This window comes from Podarcis cretensis, assembly GCF_951804945.1.
Source record: "Podarcis cretensis genome assembly, chromosome: 8".
In the NCBI taxonomy this organism is placed as follows: domain Eukaryota; kingdom Metazoa; phylum Chordata; class Lepidosauria; order Squamata; family Lacertidae; genus Podarcis; species Podarcis cretensis.
This window is the reverse complement of record NC_137177.1, coordinates 41867174-41886421: the sequence shown is the minus strand read 5'-3', so window position 1 is coordinate 41886421 and position 19248 is coordinate 41867174. Positions and strand designations below refer to the sequence as shown.

The 19248-nt window shown below is 41.7% G+C and overlaps 1 protein-coding gene across 1 annotated transcript in view; it reads right to left on the bottom strand.

The window, feature by feature from the left end:
• Nucleotides 1–2860: 2860 nt before the first annotated feature.
• The window catches only part of MBTPS1 (membrane bound transcription factor peptidase, site 1), a 32721-nt gene continuing 16333 nt past the window's right edge, over nucleotides 2861–19248 (bottom strand). Inside the window, exons 12-23 of the mRNA XM_079988277.1 lie at nucleotides 17874–18018; nucleotides 16719–16907; nucleotides 15180–15352; nucleotides 14110–14225; nucleotides 13503–13659; nucleotides 12031–12155; nucleotides 10890–10967; nucleotides 9212–9352; nucleotides 6651–6782; nucleotides 5477–5603; nucleotides 4656–4786; nucleotides 2861–3706 (exon numbers count right to left, since the gene is read on the bottom strand). Of these exons, the coding sequence (XP_079844403.1) occupies nucleotides 3513–3706; nucleotides 4656–4786; nucleotides 5477–5603; nucleotides 6651–6782; nucleotides 9212–9352; nucleotides 10890–10967; nucleotides 12031–12155; nucleotides 13503–13659; nucleotides 14110–14225; nucleotides 15180–15352; nucleotides 16719–16907; nucleotides 17874–18018 (1708 nt within the window). The 3' untranslated portion in view covers nucleotides 2861–3512. The remainder of the gene's footprint in view (nucleotides 3707–4655; nucleotides 4787–5476; nucleotides 5604–6650; nucleotides 6783–9211; nucleotides 9353–10889; nucleotides 10968–12030; nucleotides 12156–13502; nucleotides 13660–14109; nucleotides 14226–15179; nucleotides 15353–16718; nucleotides 16908–17873; nucleotides 18019–19248) is intronic.

Here is a 19248-nt window from a genome sequence, read left to right as displayed (position 1 = left end):
GCTGGCTCATTTGTTTCCCACCTCCTCCCTAAATGATGACATGGGGGGGGGGGGAGCTGCACCAGTGGAAACTCTGCCTGCCTCAAGATTTTTATGACACATACGCAGAAGTCGTGTCCTTGCGCCTCAGTGATAATTAATTGGTTTGTTAATTCTAGAATTTCCACTGTCTTTCCAAAAAGTCATCAAGAAACTGTTTTAAAAAAGAAAAAGAAAAAAGAAAGATAACTCCTCAGGCATTATTAAATAATAATCCAAAAATAAATCACAGCCCACACTAAAACTCAAAAGCAGTATAAATTCAATCTTTCTTTTTAAATTAAATTTTTTTTCTCTGAAGATGCACACTGAAATAAAACCCATCTCCACAGCTCATGTAGAAGTATGGAGGCCAGAGATTATTCCACTCTTTGGATCATTACAGGTAAGATTGTCAGCTGCCCACAGAAATAGGCCAGTGATTTTTTAAAAGCAGATTTTCCAGCTGCACAAATTTCCAGTCACACACCCCACACTAAAAATAGAAGAGAAATGCCAAACCAAGAGAAGTGTGCTTTGCTCCTTGTTTCCTTTACCCTGGATCAGTGGCAGTTTCTCGACAGGAGAGAGTAGTTCTTATTTAGTATACAGTGACTCCAGCAGACACATTTAAAAATGAGGTATTTTAAAGGTATTTACCATTAAAGGATGCAAATGCCTATTACCTGACAGAAGAGGAAGATGAAGCGGTGGCAGCCCCAGCCAAAAGAAGGTAGCAGCATTTTATATGGTTTGGGCAGATTGTCTTAAGTATGGAAACTGAACACATTCTGCCTTTATGCAATTGGTATACAGTATATGCTTTTCCTGACATTGCCTGCCTTTAAGTACTTAATAAGCACACACACGTAACACATTTAATTCCCCTCCACCCCCATTTATCAAACCACACATTTGTGACCAACTGCACATTAAAAAAAACTCCCTCAAACATGCCCCAGGGTATATATGTGTGTTAAATATCTGGTTACATTGCCAGAATGCTGTGCAAAAGCGAGAATTCATGACTAGCTGCTAGTTTATTTTATTTAGAGGCAAGCTGGGTGGGCAGCCAAGAGACCGTCTAAAGGAATTAAGCTACCAAGTACCCTTCTCTAGAAAGAGAGTTTTCCCAGCTAAAATCTGGATTGGAGACAGAGCTTTATTGGTTCAGAAAAGGGGCTTCTGCTAGCCCATTGGTATTTTTGGCTTCTCTCCCACCCCCGCCCCATCTTAAACACAGTGTGTAAAGCAGAAGTTTGGAAAGCTCCATTTTTGGTGTGAAATGAGGATCCTTGCAGTTTTTACTTTTGTGGAGTACAAAAATGTAGATAGTGGGGGAGGAGGAAATTACCATAAATGCATATAGTACTTACTTACAAGAACACCTGCTTTAGCTAATGTTCTATCTTAATTTCCAACCAGTGACATATTTGCTCATTTGTTAAGACTTTGTTATGTGTGTGTGTTTCAAATGACATACTCCCAGAGACTGTGGTTAGTGCTTAATGACTTCCCCAGGGGTTGCCACTAGGTCTCAGATCTGGGCCCCAAAATCTCAGGGTCTGGGATGCTCCTGTCCCGACAATCCTTGAGTATCTGTAGCACCCAGGAAGATCTTACTCAGCCCCACAATCTCCATAAATCGATCCCACGGCTACAACATCCAATCACTTTTTTTTGTATTTTTGTCCTTCTCTCCACCCCACCTGATTTGTGTTACATCTTGCTCAATAAAGAACTCTGAAGAATTTAGAAGCTAGTCATAATTTTGTGACCTTTTTGGTTGGCCTTCCTAAAGATATTACCTTTCCAGCATTATCACCTGCTCACTGCTGCAGCTCTGAGGGCCCTTCAATTGGCCTCTCAAACTGTGCCTTTAAGAGTGAAGAGCTTTACTGAAAGTCCCCTCATTTCTGGTTGGGCTCATATCTTTTTTTCTTTTTTCAAGAGCCTGACAAGCAGAAATTTGGCAGAAGGTTGCTTTTCCAAGCATGCAGATGGGATAGCTTCAGCTGCTGAGTTCTTGAGCCTGCCGCACAGTTGAGTTTTGAGACACAGCAAAATGTAAGAAAAAAGAACTTGATAAGCTCGTGCTAAAGGGACAGTTTCAGTGCCTTGCAATTTGCATTTCATTTATCCAGGTTTTGAGAAATACAACCCTCCAGATCTCTCTGTCTGGCAGGATATAAAAGTAAGGAAATAAATAAATGCAACACCCTTCCATGGCATCACTTTAGTCCTTGATACTGAGTAATCACAGCATGATAATCAAGAGGTGCACGGGTGGTAAAATTTCTTTCCACTCCAATATCTTTAAAAAAAACAACAACTGAATTTACACATGCCAAATTGGATCCCAATTTGAAAGCATGTGAAATTACAGAAACTTATTGCAATATAAGTTGCACCTCAGGGCCAGACCATGTGCAGGGATCTTACCAGAGCTGCTGTCATTCAAAGAAGATACCACTGGGACTCACTGTGTCAAATGAACCTGGGCTCTGATATAGATCTCTTGAACCAACCATAAGTCGTAAACCATAAGCAAAACTTGGTTGCAGTTTGTGGTTTGGTTGCAGTCTGTTTTTGATTACATGCTAAGGAAAGCCATGGGTTAAGTTCAGCACAGCATCAGAATAATATCGGGGTGGTGGAGGTGGTAAGCAGCCACTATTTCCTGTCCCAGAGTCTGCATACTTGCATGCTAAGCCATGGTTTAGCTTAGTGTGCAAGCCAGGCGAGTCTATATGGCAGGCAAAACCCAATCAAAGTGCTTATGTTCACAAATGAAAAGGTTTGCTTCCTACCCAAGCTTTCAAGGAGGAAAAACTTCTATGCATTTTTGTTTCAGCTTCGATACAGGTAACATATTTATTGGAAAAATTTTCTCCACCAACAACGGTGAAATCATGCCAAAAAATTACAAAACATCATGGTAAGTTGCTTTATAAAAATAAACAGAAGGATTTTGCCACACTGATTTGTCCCCTTCTCCCTGTCAGTTTTGCATTTTCGTCCTTACAGCAGGATGTTGCGAGTTCTATTTCTCTTTGTAATATATAGTATTAGAAAATTGCATTCCATTCAGAAAAATGGTTCTGCTATCAGATAGCCAAGAGCCTTGAAGAGGCTCTTCTCCCAAGTTCTTCCTAAAATAAATATAGAAAATAGCCTCTAATGAAAAGGTTTGGTCAGTTTAAAAGAAAAGGAAAAAAGGTCTCTTTTCCTCCCTTTTTGGGAAATAGAACAACATATCGGTTCTTTTTAAATAGTGCTCAAGGCTTTGGTGGATTCAGCTACTGAAAATAATAGTAGTTTTTTATAAAAAATCTCGTGATGATCCACTGAGTTCTTGTTTTGTCAGTAGCCAAAGAAAACATGGGTTCCTGCTTGAATCAGTCACCAAATGCCAGGCACAACCAATCTTCATTAGTATCGATCATCATAATTCCATGAAGCAGCCAGTAGAAGGTAATCTTTGGCAACTGTGGTCAAACAGATGGTGTCTTTGGTAGGTGACCCTGCTGTATAATTTGTGGCCGCTTGACTCTGGGCTTCCGTCTCTTTGGCCTGCTCTTAGCTTTGATCTGCACCACAAAGAAGGCCAGGACCACCATAGCACCGAGTAATGCAAAGACGGGTATCGTCCCTCCCACATCCTGGTTGTACCGTCCAGGCATTATTCCTGTATGGGAAAGGGAGGAGATTAATGTAAGCAAGCTGAGGATGCATTAACCCATGGGCAAACAAGAGTTGTAGAAACTGCCAGTCTAACTCAGAGTAGACCCACTGAAATTAATAGTCGCGGCCAACTTAGGCCCATTAATTTCAAATGGGTCTAGTCTGAGCAGGACTTGGTTGGATACAACTCACTGATTTCAACCAGGGATCACTTCCATGAAATTTTATTAAAGCTGATCACCAAAAGCATAGGCCTGCCTAAAGTTTCCCTTGTGGGGGAGACTACCAGTGTGAAAACCAATGTTAGAATATGAAACACTGAACCTACTATGTGCCCTCCTCTATTGATTTTACCTGGCTGTAAAGTATCCTAGAACTATGAACTCTTCCTTGCCTGTATGGAGAGCGGTACGCATCTGGCCACACCCACCACTAGCATGTGGCCCCTTGGAGGCTGCCCATGAGAAAATGTGGCCCCTTGGGCTAAAAATGGTTTCCCACCCCTGCTCCAGGGTATTATTTGAGTTCACATGGGGGGTGTCCCATCAGGGCTAGGCATCAGTGTGCATAAACAGGGTATGTGCCATAGAGCATTCCCCAAGAGGAATTTCAATGGCAGACATACAGGGGCTCCTTATCAGACTACTCTACATAGAAAGTGGCTACAATGAAAGCTAGGAAATATGAAAACTACTTTTCCAAAATATCAAAAGCCAGAAATTTCACAAGCTATGCCTGTGAACACTGTGGGCAGGTGTGCTAGCACTAATTATGGCCAAAAAAAATACAAACTAAAGAGGCATAAATGAGCTGTAATTTTGATAACTAAAAGTTGGATCAAGATGATTCCAGATGTCTCTGTATTTCTTCTGCATAGGTGTGTATGCTTCTATCTCATTTAGGGTGGTGTGATGCACTGTGGGCAACAGGTGTTCCACCATTCTGGCACCTACCCCCTGGAATATCCCAGGCTCCACTTTCTCCAGGTGACAAAGGCCTTACTTGGGGTCGGTTCTGACGGAAACTTGGTAAAGCCACTTTGTCCAGGTCGATTGACAGTAACTTCTGATGTTTCCATAGGTTGCTGGAAAAAATGAAAGCATCCAGAACTATTTGTACACTAAACTACTAGTCAATCAAGATTGCTAGAAAACATTTTGAATATCTGAACATTTCAGTGGGTCTACTCTATATACATCTTAGGTGGGATACAACTAGGATTGTAAACTAGGTCAGGCAGCGACTCAGCCTTGTTTGGCCAGAGCTGGGCAGTGGCACATGGAAACTGCAGAGACTAGCCGCAGTGGACAGAAGAGCCTCCTTACATCTATAGGTCAGAAGGGGTCAGGTGATACTCCCCAAATCTTATGAAAACCCCTGGCATGTCTTGATGGTCTGAGCAACTGGAAAGTCAGTGCATGCTGGGTACACACATTTGCTTCACCTGGCCTCAACTGCAAGGTCTGGCATTCCATGTTGTTTCACTTCTAGATGGTGGGCCTTAAATATTAAAGATGGCATTTTCATCTCCACAATTAGGAGAGCTAGAAACTACTTTTTGGGAGGTTTCTTGCGAATCTGGTGTGTGAATTCAGCTAACTGCTGGTTCTATGGGGTTTTTTTGGTATGTTTTTAATTCCGTTTTAACAGTATCATTCATATGCCTGGAAAGTTAATCAGACAAAATACTGTGTTGATTGAGTGCCATATTTATTACATTCAAAACTGGAAACTGGAAACTAAAGGTGGATTTAGCAAAATCAGAAATTGCAACCTGGGAGCCGTTTCGTTCAGAGGCTGTGGCTTTGCCCAAGACAAATGAGGACACGCTGGGAGTGAGCGGGGCTTAGGGTCACGCAGGTGAGCCTCGAGCACCTTCGAATATCGATGAAGATGGTTACCTGAAATCACACAGCGAAACAGTTATACCAGAAGATAATTCCCTGCCTGCTGCCCGTGCTGTTTTCTAAGCATGAGGAACACATCTTGCCATTCCTGGAGTACACACGCCCTCCCAAATTCTACAGTAGGTGGAGGCATGGAGCAAGCGTTCTGGTTGGAGGGCAGATACATCTGCCTCATGCTTCCCATGGAAGGAGTCAACCTGAAGTGGGGGCCAGATATTGGGAGACTGTCCAAGAGCCTGCATTTCCCCTCCCCTCCTCCCAGCACATTTGCATTTGACCCCTGCCCCTTATGAACCCTGCCAAACAGACTGAGGCAGGTAAGAGCAGTAAACTAACCTGGACCTTGTGTTCATCATCTGAGGTCCTTTCTCTGTGTGCCTTCTCTGAGGGAGATCCAGAAGCTGGCAACATGAGAATGGGCCTTTTCAGTGGTAGATCTCCCACTTATGGAATGGTCACCTTGGGGAGACCTGCCTGGGTCCACTGCTGGCTACATTTAGGCACCAGGCCAGGCAACAACTCCCCCCCCCCAGCCAGATTATTGGCCTTTAACTTAAGAGATTTTTAGACACTACAGCCTCTTAGTGTGCGGAATGCTAGCCTGCTTTCTATGTCTATTAGTGTTTTTAGCTTGTTTTAGCTTTATAGTGCTTTTGATTTTTGTATTACAGTGGTACCTCGGTTTACAGACGCTTCAGGTTACAGACTCCGCTAACCCAGAAATAGTACCTCGGGTTAAGAACTCTGCTTCAGGATGAGAAGAGAAATCGAACGGTGGCAGCGGGAGGCCCCATTAGCTAAAGTGGTACCTCAGGTTAAGAACAGTTTCAGGTTAAGAATGGACCTCTGGAACGAATTAAGTTCTTAACCCGAGGTACCACTGTACATTACACTGCAAGTCGCTTTGAATTTGCATTTTGTTTTTGTTTTTAAACAGCAACTAATAAGTCTGAGAATAATAACAATGGGACCATCCACCCTACTCCCAGGCCAAATACTACCACAGCTCATCTGTAGCAGCACAAATCAAATGAAAATCACCTTCCATTCGCTCTGGAAGAGCATAGCCTATGCCTGTTGGAGGTCGTTGTCTGTTTTCTGAATGGCTGAGGCTTGGTGGCATAACTCCATAAGATGTGTATTGAAGAAGAGAATCAAGAAGCCAAAAGCAATCTGGAATTTAAGAATAAAAATAAAAAATCGAGTGTTTTGAGCCAAACAAACCAACTCCACACATTAACTACACTGATTGACGCTTTTAAATCCACTGCTGCCACCTGTTTTCCCTTGACACTGCATTGCTGCTGTTCTTCTGTGCTATGCTCCTGAAGCTCAGCCCCATTCTTTTGCTGGGACTAAGAATGGAATGGGGAATGCTCTGAGCCTGGGTTTCAACTCCCATCAGTCCCAGGCAGTGTGGCCAACCGTCAGGGATGATGCAGCTTTAAACCATGTCTCTGATCTGCTCAGCACTCCCATTTCTATAATGCAGGCTCTTTCAGAGGTGGAACAATAGCCATCACCATGGTTTGTTAGTTCAAAATGCAAATGCATTTCAAACCTTATTTTCTGATTCTGGTGTTGCCTATCACAAACAATGGTTTAATGTGATGGTTCAGACACTAAAGGGAAGTTAAGCTTCCATCACGATGGCTTAGTGAGCTGTTGGGATGGAGCCTCAATGCCTGTCTTCTATGCCTTCACGACATCAACCCTGTGAAAGGAGAAGTCTTATCCATGGCTACCCAGTGAATTTTAAAATGTTTGCTCTCTTTCATGTGAATTGACATGGTGCAATAAAGTCAATCTAAGCTGTTAGAAAGAAGGCTTTCATTTACAAGAGCAATGTTTATTAATGCAGCAGAAGAGGGCTGCCCAGAGGGGCATCATAATTGTTTTCAGCCTTTAAATTGGGAATAGGTTATTTTGAGGCACATATCTTTTTGGCATGAACAAAAACTACTGTGCTGGGGAAATTTTAACTCGCCAAATTTTCAGACCTTGGAAATCTAGTTTAGCCTTCACAGACCATTTTAGAACAGTTCAAAAAACACTGTCTGACAATTCCCACCCAGGATAGCAGTTTGGTGGGAATGGGAGTTAATCTGCATAATCCTGATGTAACTGAAATGCTCACCTTTGATTTTTTTTTAATTAAAAAAACCAGAGGTCAGACACGTTTTTAGGATTTACAAATCATATATGCGAGGAATTTTAAACACAGCTAAGCTCACTGATGTCACAGCAGGAGGTACTGCTTTCAATTTGCAACATGAAAGCCAGTCTGATACTGTATTTAAAGCTATCCTCTTTGACTGATACAAAGAACTCGGCGCTGAATTTAAAGGCATCCTCTGGATGCTGACCTGGTGTTTGTTTCCAAGCCCAACTGAAGGCACTCACACTGGTGTTCAAAGCCCTCCATGACTTAGGCCCCAAATGGCCGAAAGACTGCGCTGTTCCCTACAGACCTTCCGAGGTGTTAAGATCAGTAGTGTCTCGAGGGGTGGTAACATGGGAGACGGCTTTCTCTGTCACAGTGGTGGAATTCCCTCCCAACAGAGGGGCAACTTGTGCCATCGTTATTCAGCTTTCATCGTATGCTAAAGACATAGCGCTCCCCAGGCCTTTGATCTATTTTACTTTTTTGTAGTGATATTTTGTTTTAAACTGCATTGTTTCTGCTGCTGTAGTGTATTTTGGGACCTTATGATGAAGGATGAGTAAGAAATCTAACAATTAATTATAGGGATCAAAATCCCTAAATTCCCTATATTTGGTATGAAAGCTAAAACACAGGAATTGCAAATTGAAGGCATCAAATGAAAGATGGACAGTAAATAATTTTCAACCATAGTCATACATGGAGTAGACCCAATGGATACAATAGGTCTACACTGAGTATGACAAGCCTTCAATATCATCCAGAAATGTAAAGCGTTTGAAAAAACAGTAGAAGGAATAGTTCTGAGGGTTCTATTAGTTCTTCTGGTCCTATGAATTTCCCACCCCCACATCTTTGCATGGAACCATTCAAGGAGTTTCTTTTTCAAGTCCGAGTGAAGTTATTCTGTCTGGAAGCTGGAGCGGGAGAAGAAATCAGCAAGTGGTAGGAAACCGCTAAAGACAAGGTTTACTCTTTAAGTCTTAAAAAATTTGCTTGTAAATTTACTATGTAAATTTGCTATGCAAAAGTAACAGCACTCCATGACTAATCCCAAAGAATCTTGCAATTATTAACTCTGAATCACCTCAAATCAGATCATTTCTTCTCAGTAAATCTTTTTTCCTAGCTTGTAAGATTGAGATTCTTTTCTGTCTCCTTCTCTCTCTCACTCATGAACAATTCTTCCACTAAAGCTGCATTCCTGTGCCCAATTACTGGGAGTAAACCTAATTGCCCTTTGCTTCTGAGTAGACATACATAGGGTTTTGCAATAAGAGACCTGCCACTAGCGAAGGTGGGATTTCAACTTGTTCTACTGCAGATATGAAGTCATTTTACCATATGGTAGGGTGGCTGTCCGCTGTGTATTGGCATTGTGACAACAGACTTTAACTTACACAAGTAATGGGATGCTTTCTTAGCAAACGTAACACACCTTTCTGCCTGTGGCTATCATCCAAGCAATTTGAATCACCGTACAAAACGATTCTGCCTCCACCTTCTGAAGGAACTTGGAAAAGGCCCAAAATGGGGACGTTTTCTATTATTGCAGTTTCCTGCTTTAAAACTTCAAGACCTAGAGGAAAGGGTGGAAAGGAAAAATGTCAAATGGCAACATCCCAATGATCTTGCATAACTTGGGTAGTCAAAAAGCACTGGCTCTCAAACAAAAGATTTAAGACGCATTACACTTCTACAGGATGGGTGTGTCCGTGTGTGTGTGTGTGTGTGTGTGTGTGTTTGTGTGAGAACAAAATGGAAAAACCCTCCCATCGCCTTAATCCTATGTATCTTCATTTATATAATGCTGCACCTCTGCACTTTAAATGATTTCCTATGGCTTCCAAAGGACAGAAGAGTTGTAATTCTCACGCACATTTATTTAAATGGATTTACAGTGGAAATGTGGAGTGTTGGGGAATGCCCATTGCTCAGTGGTAGAGCATCTGCTTTGAATGCAGAAGGTCCCATGTTTACTCCTCACAGGCACCTCCAGATAGGCTTAGGAAAGACTCCCTGCCTGAAACTCTCAAGAGCTTTGTAAAATGGTTAAACATGATCTAAACAGGTTGCAACAGGACTGAAAAGCCAAATACAATACCACCAAATTGCCATCATTCTTTATTTTGCTTCCATGAAAGATAAGGGCAAATAATGAGCAGCAAGCAATGGCTATACAAGAAGGCAAATGTACTTTTCATTATAATTGGAACTTTCTGGTTTATCAACAGTCATAGTTAATAGTTCAGCATAAAAGGAAAGAAGATTAGGAGACTAATTTGGGGAAACCATTTTTTAAAAACCAAAAAGCGACTTCCATTGTCCTTTCTCTGTTATCAAAAGAATTGTAGCAGAGTCCTTGTATCAAAGCTGCACGTGAAGAGAGCCACACGTGTGTGTTGGGAGCAGAGGTCAAAAGTGATTAACGGAATAAATAGCAGCTCTTTTTCTTGCTCATGAGAAACTGCAAGTTGCTTTTTAAACTCCAGTGATTTTACAAAGCAGCGCTCCTGATGCAGGGCTGGAGGCAGGAAAAAGCCTATAATGCCCAAGGGCTAAGTGCTGTGGCCCTCTAGATGTTGCCAGACCCCAACTCTAATCAGCCCCAGCCAGAATAGCCAACAGCCAAGGACGATGGAAGCTGTAGTCCAACAGCATCTGAAGAGCCACACGCTAGCCTGTCATGCTTTACTGTCCATGAGTAAACCCATACCCACCAGCTCTGCTCTCAGATTTTGGAGCTCTTTGGGCGGGGGAGTGTTCCTGGGATGGGGTGGTTCTTTAGGGCAGGAGATCCACATGTGGAAACCCACCTGATTCAAGTTTGCAAACAATTTTACCCAAAGTTATTTGGAAGCCACTTAGACCTTCAAAGTGGTGGGTCAGGATGTGGCCGTAAGCCTTTCCAGTGCAACAGTTTTGGACACTTTTGGACACTTTGGATGAACAAAGATCAGCATGGAAGGTGGCTCTTTGCTTTTATTTTATTTGAAAAACTAAGCGAAAAGTTAACCCCTGTCATGCCCAAAAGAGCTGCTGGAAGTTAAATTATACAATGAACCATAATTCCGTGCCTACCTAGGAGGAATATGAAATGAAATGCAGCTCTGTACCTTGATCCTTAAAGGTCTGTGCAATCACAATGCCATCTTCTGGAAACTTTGCAATACTACATCCAGAGGCGTAGTTCACTGCAAATAATAAAAAAGGGAGCAATTCACCAAGTCTAGCTTATAACTAGAATCTTGCAGTCATAACTTGACTGGTGGATTCAAATCAGCCACTCCAACCCAGCCACACTACCCTTTTAATAGCTTTTGGGCCTATGCTGAGAAAGCTCTTGTGCCTTCCTTGTACACGTGCATATAGGATTGAAGCCTAAAAGGTGCAAAAGATGATCTGTTACTAGCCACAACTTTTCCCACAACTTTTCCCACTGCAGTAACGACAGACTTTGAACCAGGTGCAATTCTCCCTTCAATATATATCTTAAAAGACACAGGTATCCTTTCAAGATCCCGATCTGGCAAAACGTCCCACAGACTCCAACTCCCTTGTCTGCCTCACTATTCCCACTGCTATTATTAGTTATTGCTCTTGTTCTTGTTATTATATATATATATTACCCACTCTTCACAAGAAGGTCCCAGGGTGGGTTACAGAAATAAAAACAGTGCATTAAAATAGCTTAAAACAAATTACAATCACAACTAGGGTGGGTCATTCATATAAATGAGTCTCTCTCTCTTTCTGTGGATATAGTTATCTCCAGTGTTGAAGGCCAGGGTAAAGAGTGCATACACTGAACACTGTACAATTAAGGTGCCAAATGCACCTCTGTGGGAATGGAATCCCACAACTTAAGGGCTGGCAAGGGCTGGCAAAAACAAAAACAAACTGTCCCAGGCCTCCACCCACAATAGCTTCTGAGAGTGGTGGAGCTATCAAGGTGGCCCCCTCTGCAAACATCCTGTCCATCAGTCCTGTGGTAAGGGAAAAGAGAGCCTGCTTGGGTCAAACTACACAGGGCCAATGGACACCATCAACCCCGTGAGGAGGAGAGTGAGGCAAGCAAGCAGAGATATCAGGGTCTGTCCCAGTTACACTGCCCTCTACCTACTCTACCCTACCCACCCTGCCGCCCATGTGTGAACCTTACTTTCTGTATGATTTATTTTAGTATTTTAAAATTGTGTCTTGGTGGACTGGTGGCATATAAATGCAATAAATAAATAGGACACCCAGTTGACTTACTTTCATGACTTGCCATGGTAAAATCCCCTTCATACAGCCCGTCACTAAAGGCCATGCCCCACACCGAGAGAAGATCATTCAGAGCTGGAATATTAGCTCCCCCAGTATCAGGCATCCACCATTGCCTACAAATGCATCACCACAAGGCAAGTTATCACAACCCAGAAAGCACTGTCATTTCTTTGGTGGGTAAATTTGAACTGCCACGACCCACACCTAATGTCCATGTTGACACAGTAATCACCAAAGACAACAGGATTCATATTTGGAGAAGCCTCAGATATGCAGAGGCTTTACAATATTCCATGTGCATCTGCCAATGACTGAATAAGTTTGCCTAGGCCTCTTTAAAAAAAAGAAAAAGAGCTGAAGTTTATTATTATTATTGATTAAACTTCTATACAGTCATACCTCGGGGTTGAAGTTATTTCAGGTTAGCGCTTTCGGGTTGCACTCCGTGGCGACCCGGAAGTAACGGAACGCGTTACTTCCAGGTTTTGCCGCTCGCACATGTGCAGATGGTCAAAATGACGTCACACACATACACAGAAGCAGCGAATTGCAACCTGCGCACGCGCAGACGCGTGTTGCATTCGCGAACGGGGCTCCGGAACAGACCCCATTTGTATCAAGAGGTACCACTGTACTGCCCTTCATCCAAAGAACACAGGGTGGTTTGCAATATAAAAACACAAAAATACATACCATAATAACAAAACAAAAGTAAGTCCTCCACCAGTTTATGAACAAAACAATGTTTCATAAATTCGTTTAATTAGCCAAAGGCCTGGGAAAACAGGGATGTTTTTGCCTGGCACCTAAGCATTCCACAAACAGGGAGCCATCACAGAAAAAGCCCATTCTTGTGTTGCCACCCTCCAGACCTATCGCAAAGAAGGGACACAAAGAAGGGCCTTAAATGATGATTACAGGGTCATATGGATGGAGGCAGTCCTTGAGGTATTGCGGTCCTGAGCCACTTAAATATTCAGATTGATTTAAGTTTTTCATTTTTGTACTAACATTTTAAAGCTTCCCTACAAGTAACAAACTACATCAGCCAACAACCACTTGATTTTAAAATCCTCTGACTGACCATCTAGAAAATTCTGAAATACCGTATTTTTTGCTCTATAAGACTCACTTTTTTCCTCCTAAAAAGTAAGGGGAAATGTGTGTGTGTCTTATGGAGCGAATGCAGGCTGTGCAGCTATCACAGAAGCCAGAACAGCAAGAGGGATTGCTGCTTTCACTGCGCAGCAATCCCTCTTGCTGTTCTGGCTTCTGAGGTTCAGAATATTTTTTTTCTTGTTTTCCTCCTCCAAAAACTAGGTGCGTCTTGTGATCTGGTGCGTCTTATAGAGCGAAAAATACAGTAAATAAAAAATCTACCACTAGGTGAGCTGTATAAAGGACAATATAGGATACAGCAGGCAATGGCTTCAATCTGGCCAGTTCCTGAATATCCATACCTTGTGTTTTCATCGTAAAACTTGACTTTCCTCATCACTGAGGTGTTGTACCAGTCACTGAATATTATGAGTGACAGTCCATTGTCAACATCCCTCCTCAGCTTAGTGATTTCTTCTGGAAAATACTCTTCCTCACTGTCCACCATCAATAAGGTCCCTGCAGGAAAAGGGGAACAACAATTCAGAATGACAAAAACCTGCCCAACATCACTTTGCCCCTTGCTTGCTCCCAGACCGTTTTATGAAGGGAGATAGAACAATGTATGGCCCAACTTTTTGCCTCAGAGAGCAGATATCCAGTGATTCACATCCTGTTGTAATACCGGGTTCTCCCTTTGACTAAAGACAGTCACATTTATCCTCCTTTCTTGGCTTCTGTGCCCCTTTTCAAGCAGCTTTGGCCAGGCCTCCCTCCTCTCCTCTCACTCCCAAGTCTCATATGGTGATTTTCCTCTGGCTTAAGGAAACCAGCAACCTCCATTTGGCTCCTCTCCTGTTTTGGCCTTACATCTTTCTTTGGCCATCCCATCCTCAATTTGAGAGCTTGGGCAAGCTCTCCTCCCCAAAACTGCTTTGATATATAAACAGCAACCTCACAATTACTTACCATACTGACTGGCATCGAAACAAGTGAAAGGTGAACCGAGAACTTCAACGAAATACCCCATACTTCTCAGATGTTGGTACATATCCCTGAAGTTTGTGTGGATGTGGTCACCGTTCCTAAATAAACCAAGTGAAGTATGTAACCTGATTTTCTTGTCATATTACTTTCTAAGGTTTTGGTATCTTAAAACAATATATGTGCACAGTTTATGGACAAAGCCTATCACTTGTGGTTCAGGACCAATAGCAGATAAGAAGGAATATAATTTGAAATACTGTGTGCATATAATAAACTAAAAAAAAATATTTCACAAGGTATGAAGAAGAGGGGGGCTGTTTTACCCTGAAGGCCACATTTCCCCCCAAGCGCCTGCAGTGGACAGGGCCAAAGAAAAAACTACATTTGTACAGTAGGCTGGTTTCCCTCCATAACCCTCTGTATTCTTCATCATAAAAACAAGAGGCATTTACCAGAGTTTAAGGAAACATTCAGCAGGCAAAAACATTTGGGTTGCAAAGCCAAGTCAGTGAGATATATGGCTTGGGGGGTTGTGCAACAGCTTAGTGTCATGGCTTAGCGTCATGTGTGAACCAGACCACTGCCATGTTCAATGACTTTATATCTTGCTTAAAGCAGAACAAATCCCAATAGGGATTTATTTTTAGGATATATTTTGGGGAGGACAAAAACGGAAAATGCAAATTACACAAGTCATTAATTTGAGGATGTAGTTTACCTCTATTACTGTCACAATGACAAAGATCTATTTTCTTTCTAAGCTAGGATGAAATACTGTAATTTGTGAATGAACCAGATTTTCATGGAATGTCAGACCTGAGTTTATAATTTCCCCTAGAACTACAGAAGATTAGGCAAATCTCCATGTTATCTTGAGAACAGAATTGTATTTCCTATTTTGTCAATGTTATTACATGCCAGTATCATCATCATCACCACCAATTATTCACCCTTTACCCTAAGGTCCCAGAGTGGGTTACAGCATTCAAAACAGTATTAAAAACAATTTCAAACAGTAGTAATGGTCAGTAATGCACAAAACACACACACACCAGTCTAAGGGATCATTCTTCATCCTCAAATTATCCCTTGGGAAATATCCTGGTGGATAGCGGAGATTGTGATATTGATCCCAGAGGACACGCTTACTACGTGGGGGTGTCGGGATAACTTTCACTTTTATTGGGAGTTTCACGGTTGAAGTCTGTTCAGCGCCAGCTTTTGACTGAAAGAAGTAGAAACAAAAAGGAGCCTGTTGTACCAGAGAATGCTCCCCCAAACAAAATCCAAACTACAGAACATTCAACTGATAAATATTTTTTAAAGCTGTCATTCAAATACATTCCATCCCACCCCTTACCCCACCCTCACAATCTCACAGTATAATACTGTGGTGTAGTGGCTTAAATACGGAAAATACAGCTTAAAAACCCCAGTAAGCCACAAAGCTCACCAGGTGACACTAGTCAGGTCACTCTCTCAACCTTCCCTATTTTGCAAGGTTGCTCCAAGACTACAGCACCACTCTAACCTCCTTGGACAAAAGACCAGATACAGATGCTGAAGTATTTCAGATTTTGTGCTTGTATTTTCCAAACAGTATTTATGCCATGTACTGAAAGGATGGATTTTGTGTTCAAAATCAGCTTGTAAGAAGAGATCATCAGCTGTCCAGAGAAGAAATCTTCAAGAGTCACACAAAGTGTGTCCAAGTACCTGGGCAAGACTACAGCACTCCTTTGGGTCCCAATGACTTTATTTATTTTTTTAAAATAATATTTATTAACATTTTATTAACATTTTAAAGACTACAAAAAGGGTCCCATGGACTTTAAAGCTAGATGATGCTGTTTCGTTCCTTTGTTGTTGGTGTCTACACCCCTAACATACATCAATATGCCCAGTAGGTTTAGATCTCAAGGCCAACCCCACTTGGCATGAATTAACAAAAGCATTTATGAAAGCAACCACAGAGTGGGTGAGGAACCCTTTTTGATCAACCTTCCAGGAGGGCATGTCAGTGGTGGGCAGAGCTAGACACAAAACTGGGCAGAGCAATGAAGGTCCATTTTACCTTTGTGCAGCAGACTAGCTCGTGTACACACACTCACCCCTCTCTATCCTCCATCCTTTATCCAGCCAAGCAAAAACATGCAAGGGGTGTGTGAAGCAGGTGAGAGGTGTGGTCTGGGGTGAGTGGGTGTGGCTGAGAAACAGAGTATGGGCCAAAGAGAGTCCTGAGTGACAGACAGGCTGGGAGGGCTGCAACTGGCACCTGGACTATGTGTTTCCTGCTGCTGGTCTAAGAAAAGCACATGGTCTGGCGGAGCCACAACCTTCAGAATTCTATGTCAGTTTTCAGACATGGAAAGAGAACACACTTGCCTTTTGCTTGATCTTTAAGCATACTAATTCAATCATGTAGCTACATTTCATGCTGCTGTATCAATAAGGGATGCTAAAGTTATATTACTGGCATGTGTTTCTCTCCTAGTAGCATTTTTTTTAATTTTTTGCTCAGTCATGTGCCATACTGTGCTAGGGTAAACAGCAGCAGATTATGGCTTAATAAACAACAAAGTAAGAAATACCTCATTTTCGGCCGGAGAGGAAACAGTGATCATGACATGTCCTTGTGCAATGCCTTCCCATGAGGCTGCTTTCTTTGCGACAGAAATAGAAATTGCTAGGTACCCTGACCAAGGCCATAAAACGGGGGAATAGGAGAAAGCCACCTCAATGTAATCTCCATTCTGTGGTAAATAGGGCTGCCAGTCGGGCTAGATAACACAAAACAAAACGTGGCTTGGTTAAAACACTGATGGATATATATATATATATATATATATATATATATATATATATATATGACTCTGAATTAACATGATCCCTATTGATGGCTGTGTAATGCATTTTGTTCATTAGATCACTTGATGAATAAATTGCCACTTCATGGGCAGGACTCAAGAAAACTCAGCAATGCATTTTCTGGATCTGCTCTTCCTTACTAAATAGGAATGACATCACCTTTGACCTGCAGGTTAACAAAGGTGGACTGGAGAGCCGTTTTATGGTATCCTGGAGGCAGAGGCATGAGGGAGAGCAACATGACGATCAGGAACTACACACAGTATTTTTATATACTTTGCCACTTTCCAGAGTGTAGTGGAAGCACTCCATCAGAACTGGATGCAACAGTCAGGCAGCCTGCTGTTCTTTCTGTCCCCTACAACCTTAAAATGCTTATGATGAAAGCTTACAATATAAAAACATGGAATCATGTACCCAATTAGCACAAAGTTAAAGCCATTTAGGGATATATGATAGCAAAATGTTCTGCGCTAGAACACTGTTGTGCTAAAGAATGCACAAGCAGGTTGCTCGTAACTTTGTTGTGCAATATATTGCTGAATCTGTTGCGCAACAGCATAACTGATTCCTCTCTTGTGCAATACAAAAACTCAACTGTCTTCTAGCTCAAGGGGCTTTATGCCAGCAGACAGAATGCTGGATACAGCCCCATGTTGCTGCATTCATCAAACCACTTAATTGTTCTCAAAAATTAATTATCATGTTATCCTAACAGCAGATTTTTAAATTTCTTGTATAAAATTGAATGAGGGTGAATGGACTTAAGTTTCAATGGGATGCATATTTAGGATCAGGTCTTCTCAAAACATCTCATCTACAGGAGGAAAGAGAAGCTAACATTTTGTAGAATAAGATTCAACTCTTTCAAAGTCTACCTTGTCTACGATTCTTCCAGTGACTCCCATTCCATTAAGGATAGTAACGTTCACAATTGTTGGCATGCCTCCATAGTAGATAGGTTGGGAGCAGTACGGCCACATGTAAGGGCATTCCGTCAAGTCGATGTAGCTCGGACTCAAACTAAACAGTCAGGAAAAAATGAATACATGCATAAATACAGTCAATAAATAAACACGCCGTGAGCCTAAAAGACAGTGTTTTAATCTTCTCCATTAAATCCTAGGCTTTAAAAACTAAAATTGAAATTGTAAATACACCAGGCAGGGTCAAAGATGCTCGTATTATTTTGAATCAATACAGCCATGGAAACAATAGCAATACACATTTTTAAAGCATAAATAAATAGAGAAGACTGTTTAGTGCAGGGGTGGGCAGACTTCTGGCTTCTTGAAACTACTTTGTTTTTTACTAGAACCCCAAGATCTACTTGCCAGAACTAGATGCAAAAGGCATAGACCATGCTCACACTCCCATTTACTGTACACTCAACTGTGTTTCCAGTACTCGATCGCGTGTTGTCCAAAACACATATGCATCCTGGTCGGAGCCAAACATTACAAATTGAAGGCATTTGCAGATGATCTAGTATTGACTTTACAAGAGCCAGACACTAGTACAAAAAGAGTTTTAGAGTTAATTCAAGTTTTTGGTCAGGTGGCAGGATTTAAGTTGAACAAACAATAAACTAAAGTTTTGGAAAAAAATCTAACAAATGTTGAAAGAGAGAGTTTTCAAAATGAAACTGGGTTAACGGTGGCAAAGAAAGTAAAATATTTGGGGATTAACATGACATCTAAAAATGTGAATTTATTTAAAGACAATTATGACAAATGTTGGACAGAGGTAAAGAAAGATCTAGAAATATGGTCGAACTTGAAGCTTTCCTTGTTAGGCCGAATCGCAGTGATCAAAATGAATGTATTGCCTAGAATGTTATTTTTGTTTCAGACATTACAAATTGTGGATAAACTAGACTGTTTCAAGAAGTGGCAGAAAGATAATTTGTCTGGCAGGGCAAAAAGCCCAGAATAAAATTTAAGATACTTACTGATGCAAAAGAAAGAGGAGGGTTTGCCCTGCCGGACTTAAGACTGTACTATGAATCGGCAGCTTTCTGCTGGTTGAAAGATTGGCTACTTCTTGAGAATGCAGACATTCTGGACTTGGAAGGATTCGACAATAGGTTTGGTTGGCATGCATATATATGGTATGACAAGGTTAAAGTTCACAAGGGTTTCAAAAACCATATTGTTAGGAAAGCATTATACAATGTTTGGATTCAATATAAGGATTTGTTGGAAAATAAAACTCCTAGGTGGTTATCACCAATGGAGGCTAAGGAGGTGAAGA